This window comes from Canis lupus, chromosome 9 (genome assembly GCF_003254725.2).
Source record: "Canis lupus dingo isolate Sandy chromosome 9, ASM325472v2, whole genome shotgun sequence".
NCBI classification, from domain to species: Eukaryota; Metazoa; Chordata; class Mammalia; order Carnivora; family Canidae; genus Canis; species Canis lupus.
In genome coordinates, this window is record NC_064251.1 from 61,590,637 (window position 1) to 61,597,792 (window position 7,156).

The 7,156-nt window shown below is 42.8% G+C and overlaps 1 protein-coding gene across 5 annotated transcripts in view; it reads right to left on the minus strand.

The window, feature by feature from the left end:
- Positions 1-7,156, minus strand: part of MRRF (mitochondrial ribosome recycling factor) — a 57,670-nt gene that overhangs the window by 50,387 nt on the left and 127 nt on the right. For 2 of the 5 annotated variants that reach the window (XM_025475034.3, XM_049114482.1), the window contains exons 2-3: positions 6,503-6,566; positions 868-1,079 (exon numbers count right to left, since the gene is read on the minus strand). In XM_025475034.3, coding sequence (XP_025330819.1) covers positions 868-1,051 — 184 coding nt within the window. In that variant the 5' untranslated portion in view covers positions 1,052-1,079; positions 6,503-6,566. Of the gene's footprint in view, positions 1-867; positions 1,080-6,502; positions 6,567-6,660; positions 7,094-7,156 lie in introns of those variants that run through there. The other 3 variants (XM_049114484.1, XM_049114483.1, XM_049114481.1) reach the window with 3 other exon arrangements.

The following is a 7,156-nucleotide window of genomic DNA, read 5'->3' on the forward strand; positions in this document are numbered from 1 at the left end:
AGTAACTTGTTCATTTTCCATTAATAGAAAAAGGAAGGTCCATATGAAATGATAAAAGCAAAGTCAGTGGAAAAAATAGTCAGCAGCGTATTCCCGGCACCATCCTTGGGAACAGACTCCCTGACCCACCACTGCAAATAGCTGGTATGTCTGACTATTGTCTGCCACTCCATTCATTCATTCAACATTTTTTGATACAATACTACGTGTTGGGCCCTGTTAGGTACTAAACAAGATACAGATCCTAACATCATAGGGTCTGGCATACAAGACATACAACAAGTAATAATTAATCTTACAATTAATTGATTAATTAATGGGTGCTGTGCTAAGGACGTCAAAGGTAAAATAACAGTGCATCTGAGTGCACGTAACAAGGGACCTGACCCAGTCCAAGAGGTCAGAGGGGGCTTCCATGAGGAATAGACATTTAAGCTGAGAGCTGCGGTATATCAAAGTTTCATTCTTGGATGACACAAACCATTAAGATCATCCATCTAAATCCATGGCTTTAAAACTTCCTAACCCAACAAACTTCTGGTTTTAATTTTACTTCCAACATAGGTCTTCCTATAAGGAGAAAATACGTTGATCTCTGCCACAAATAGTCTGATTTGCTTGGCACTTATAGCTCTGATTCTAAAACTAAAAGAAGGAAATCAGACATTTTATACGCAATGGTAACCTAGGAGGCAGCACAGTAATGAGCAAACAGACCCTCGGTTCTACCACTGTCTCTGCCACTGTAGTATCTTTTAAGCTGATCATTTCCACTGTCTGAGACACCATCTCATCATTCTTCTACAAGGAGAGAAATTCAGTATCTCTCGGAGATCCCTTCCAGCTGTGATAATCATATATCTCTACCTTTGGCTTTCTTGGTAGCAAAATGACGGACTGGTAGAGCTGGAAAGGCCATGGATTGCTCATGGTCATTTTGTCTTCCACTCACTGTCTTCAGTGTCCCTTCCGAAATAGGTCTGGTCAAGGCTGCAAGGTAGTTACAAAAGACAGGGTGGACCAAGCGGAAGCATCTTAAACCCAAGGCCATGACTGAAGACAATACTCGTGAACATTCACTAAAAAAAAAAATAAGACAAAAAGGAGATCTAAGTAAAAGAGACTATGATGCAACTTCAGAAAATATTTTATACCAATTATCAAGCAACCCCTGCAAACTGAGCTATGTGCTAGGCAGTTTAAATATATTATCTCTTCCCATCAGCCATCTGAGGAAATATGATTAGTCCCATATTAGAGGATGAAGATATTGAGGCTCACAGAGATTTAAGCAACTTGCCCACAGTCTAAAGGACTCCAAATCACCAGGCTCTTACTACTGTACCAAATGCCTCTTATGGCACACAAGGAACACAGAGTAAGTAAATGCGCAGCAGCCTAAGTCTTTAATGATGCTAATTAAACCCTTACATGAAAAAAAGGCAAAAAAATCTTGATAAAGTTATACTATAAAGAGGGAGGGCAGAACACTGGAAGACGACTTTAACCTAAATTAAAAAAAAAATCATTTCAACAGGCATAAAATGACTGGAAAATTCACACGACAGCATTTAACTAAAAATTTCCTTGGTTCCTTATGCACTGATTACCAATTAGAATGCACTTTAATGTGAGTCTGAAGCATGGTTGAGGTTTGAGGTCTTCCATGTTATAGAACTAAAGCTCTGGAAAATGCCACTCTCTTCTGTGTTAACACAAGTTAGACATTATACATCTAAGGTCTGACCACGAAAAGATGCTGGAGCCTACAGCTAGCATCTGCCAGGAATCTGGCTATCACTCAGTTAAAACTGAGAACAATTCGCATCAAATACCTGAAAGCTACTATCTTTGAAAATCCGTCCTACACCTCATTAAAAAAAAAAAAAAAAAAAGCCCCATTCTAAAATGTTGATGCAGTAGAACTAAGTAAGAGCATGTGCTCTGTAGCCAGGAAGACCTGGCATCCAATGCAAGCTCCATCACTGACTAAATGCTCCTGAACATTTCTGCCACTTGATTCCCTCAACTGTAAAATGCGGATAATTAGAGTTACTTCTCAGGGTTGGTAGAATAAATGAGTTTATGCAGGTAAAATAATTGTCACAGTGCCAGATGACAGCAGGAGCCCCCCAGAAAGGATAGCTGTTGATAGCTATCACCTTTCCTTTCAAAAAGACTCCCACACAAGAAAAGTCAGATACAATAAAGAAATCTTGCATGTCATTACTAATGTACAAGATAGCTTAGTCAATCAGATCTGGATGCACATTTCAACTTTGGGCAATTCACTCCACCGTATCTGGGCATCCCTTTCTTCATCTCCAAAACGAGAAAAAGAATCTTGATCTTAAAATGAAATAGTATGTGTATGCAAAACACCTAGCACAGTGCCAGGGATATAATACCTGCTTAATAAATGCTAGCTATCATTATCATTATTTCTTAAAAGAAAAGTAAATAAATAGAGCAAAGGCAAATAATTTCTCCTGATGGAATTCTTTTTTCTCCTGATGGAATTTTTAATAGCAAGGGATGCTAGATGACAGTGATTAGTATACAAAGTTGGTCAAAGTAAATCTGGATTAAAAAAATCAAGAAGTATCTTTTCCTCTTTTTTAATTACTATCAATAGCTACTATAAATTGAAGTCAGGCCCAAGCTGCTTGCTTTACCTGTATATATTTCACTTAATCCTCCCAATAATGCTACAAAGTATAGTAATCCCCATTTTACAGATGTAGAAACTGAGGCTCAAGAGAGTCACTGTCCAAGGGCATGAAACTATAGAGCTCTGCCCTATCTTGGCAAAACTGTTCACAAAATTTGGCTCTAAGTGTGGTTTCTATATCTAGATTTTTCTAAGATAGCCAATGCCTAACCCACACTTATATCCAAATATGGCTGTGTAATAATGTGGGTTTTATTTTATTATTATTATTTTTTAATCTACAGGGTTTCAGTTTGGCTGCTCCATTTAAGACAGGTTTCCCGGTATTCCTGTTGCAGGTCATAGAACCAATCTGCAAAGCAACAGGAAATCAAAATGGGTTAGAAATAAACAACTTTTGACAGAAAATGCAGCACCCAAAAGCAGACCCAGTACATGTGAACGGAAGACAACTCTATAAATAAACCACATTGCTGAAAGGTTTTAGGAGTAGATTTTAATTGCACAGAGGTCAGGAAATTTCAAAGTGGAAGTTCAATAAAGGCAGTCCCTTAGGCCCTTTACTTTAAGGACATGCATATTAACAGCTCAGCACAGAAGTATTAAAGTCAAGGAAAGGAACTGTCATGGGAGTCCAAGTATTATACAACAAAATTAACCTATACTCAGAAAAAAAATGTGCCAGGAAGTCAATGGGCTTTGGATACAGTATTGAACTGGAATTGTGACCTTACTAGCTGTGCGTTCCTGGGTAGATCATTTAGCCTCTCTGAGCTAGTTTGTACCCCATTTTAACTATGATGATTTTTATTTTTTTTTTAAGATTTTATTTATTTGAGAGAAAGAGAGAGAGCATGAGCAGAGGGGAGGGGTAGAGGGAGGAGAAGCAGGCTTCTTCCTGAGCAGGGAGCCCAACATGGGGCTGGATCCCAGGACCCCAGAACCATGACCTGAGCTGAAGACAGACACTTAATCAACTGAGCCACCCAGTCACCCCAATCATGGTGATATTAATGAGCTTTTAAAAAGATAGTTTAAAAAAGAAAAGAAAGAAAAGAAAAGAAAAGAAAGAAAAGAAAAGAAACGAAAAGAAAAGAAACGAAAAGAAGAAAAGAAAAAAAAGAAAAGAAAAGAAAAGAAAAGAAAAGAAAAGAAAAGAAAAGAAAAAGAAAAAGAAAATTATAGGGATGCCTGGGTGGCTCAGCGGTCGAGCGTCTGCCTTTGGCTCAGTCTGATCCCAGATTCCTGGGATCAGGTTCCACATTAGGCTCCTTGCATGGAGCCTGCTTTTCCTCTCTCTGCCTGTGTCTCTGCCTCTCTTTCGGTGTCTCTCATGAATAAATAAATAACATCTTTCAAAAAAAAAAGGATGATTATAACAATAACAATGAAACAACTGCCAACTACAGAGTTACAAAAAGTATTCTTAGTGCTGTACTGCACACATTCACTCACTTGAGCCTCATGATACACTATGAAATAACTATTATTAGCATACCCATTCTATGGATGAAGAAACAAAGGCACAGATAAACAATCTGCCCATTATTAGATTTCAGGAAATCTAATACCAGAGTCTGTGCTCTTAACCACTATATTATACTATTATGTATATGAAACACGCACAGCAATTACTGACATTATTATTCAAACTGTTGAAGTAATTTTTAAAGCTATCTGAAGCACATAATGTTTTTCCAAAGTTAAGATTCTCAAAACTTGACTTTCTCTGTTTTCCACAGAAGGTGTATTTTAATTTTGGAAAGAACTAGATGAAGGACAAAAAGCCATCGCTTATCCATTGTCCCAGCAACCTCTCCCAATCCAGCTGTAGATTAGCTTATAATATGCACATTTTTATAAACACCGGTGTGGGCCCTTGCTGTATATAAAATACTTCCACATGTATTATTCAATAACCAGATTTGTGATTACCACCCACACTTTACAAATAAGCACACTGATTTTTCATTTCCTGGAATGTTCCTCCTGCTCCTAGGCCTTCAAACATACTGCTGAAGTTGAATCTGCTTGGAAATGATCTTCCCCCACCTCTTTAATGAACTACCTCCCATTTTTCTTTCAGATTTCAGCTTAAGCATTGCTTCTCAAAGAATGCCTTCTTTGGCCATCTCCTCCAGCTCAACTAGATCACATGTCCTGTAGCCCACTTTTTTTTTTTTTAAATTTCTTTTTTTTTTTATGATAGTCACACAGAGAGAGAGAGAGAGAGAGAGAGAGAGAGAAGGCAGAGACATAGGCAGAGGGAGAAGCAGGCTCCATGCATCGGGAGCCCGACGTGGGATTCAATCCTGGGTCTCCAGGATCATGCCCTGGGCCAAAGGCAGGCAGCGCTAAACCGCTGCGCCACCCAGGAATCCCTGTAGCCCACTTTCATTAACACCCTATACTTCTTAATAGCAGTCAGACTTTATCAGCTAATATTTGTGTACTTATCTGATCATTACCTAAGTCCCCCCATAAGACTATAACCATCCCAAGGACCGACCTATGGTTGTCTTGTTCATTGCCATACCTCCTAGTACCCAGCACAGTCCCTGAACACAGAAGACACTGAATACGAGGGATGAATACACGAGAGTCTAGAAAGAGTAAATCCGTGCCCAAGTTCACAATTACGGTGCAAGATTTGGGATCTAAGCCTCAGAGTGAAGGTCCTGCGTTCTACTTCCCAATAGCGCTCCGATGATCTCTTGGTTTGCCAGATTTTTCGTGTAGATAGTCGGGTATGCTCTCTAAATTCCGTGCCTTGTAAAGAAAGCATTCAGTGCCTTGTAAAGGTGATTTCTAGCAACTGACTATACGGTGTCTGACTATTCATAGTATCATGACTGTCGTATAGAATCGTGTCCCTGACGTAGCCAAAGGAGGATAAGACACTTTAACAGGTGGGAAAAGAGCTTTTGCCTGACAGCTAGAAGGTATGGATCCCAATATTCCTATCTCATCACTCCCTGCCAACCAGTCCTCTGCAGACTCAAAATCATCTGTCCTCAAAAAGCATTTGTGGGGATCCCTGGGTGGCGCAGCGGTTTGGCACCTGCCTTTGGCCCAGGGCGCGATCCTGGAGACCCGGGATCGAATCCCACATCGGGCTCCCGGTGCATGGAGCCTGCTTCTCCCTCTGTGTCTCTGCCTCTCTCTCTCTCTGTGTATCTATCATAAATAAATAAAAATTAAAAAAAAAAAAAAAAAGAATCTCAGCCACCTGATTCTGTCACTTAGCCAAGTCACTTGACATCTGTGAGCCTCAATTTCCTCATATATACAAAAGGGGTAGTAATACCAATCTCACAGGATTGCTATAGGAGTTAGATAAAAGAACCTTTATCACAGTGCCCAGCACATACTTAACATGCCTTGAAATTGGGCAGCCCAAGTAGCTCAGTGGTTTAGCACTGCCTTCAGCCAGGGCATGATCCTGGAGACCCAGGATCAAGTCCCACGTCGGGCTCCCGGTGCATGGAGCCTGCTTCTCCCTCTGCCTCTCTCTCTCTTTCTCTCTCTGTGTGTGACTATCATAAATAAATAAAAATTAAAAAAAAATAAATAAAGAGGTTAAGGGCAGCCTGGGTGGCTGAGCGGGTTAGTGCTGCCTTCAGCCCAGGGCATGACCCTGGAGACCCGGGATCGAGTCCCACGTGGGGCTCCCTGCATGGAGCCTGCTTCTCCCTCTGCCTGTGCCTCTCCCTCTCTCTCTCTGTGTGTGTGTGACTATCATAAATAAATAAAAATCAAAAAAAATTTAAAAAAAAAAAAGGCATTTGCGGCAGCTCTTGTATGTGACCTGTATCAACCCGTTTCCCCTACCTGGGTTGTGTTTCCTCGTCCGTAAAATGAAGAGGTCGGACTAGATTCTGGGCAGCGCGGTGGCCTGTGGTGGAAAGAAGACGACACCGAGCTTAAGAGGAAAACCTGGGAGAGCGTCGTGGCTCTAGCACTTCCCAGACCTGTGACCTCGACCTCACCTGTAACAGGCGGAGGACGGCGCTGCTGGCGAGGACGCCCGAGCGAGGGGAGCGCTGCCGCGACACTAACTAGGCTGCAGCCACCGCAGTAAGCACCGTCGGTCGGTTACGAGCCGAGGCTTGGCCGCGTAAGCCCCACCGCCTCCGGCCCGTGGGGCCCTTGTCGTGCTCCCTCTGAGCTTCCATTTCTTCCTCGTGGGAGGTGGGGGGACCATACTACCTACTCCCACGGGAAAGGTGAACGTCCCTGCCCGATAGTGCGCCGCCAAGAAGTGGCTGCTGCGGCGCAGGGTCCCCCCCCTCCGCCACCCACGAGATTCCGAGCTGGGCGGGCGAGCCCCATGCCCGCCCCCGCGAAACTCCGGGGGGGCGACAGGTCCCGCCCCCGGCCCTACGGAGGAAGCCGGACTCGCACGCAACCGGCCGCGGGACGGCGATCGGAGCCCCCCGAGGGGAAGTGTCCGGCGCCAGGGCCCCAGGGCCCCGCGCGCGCCTC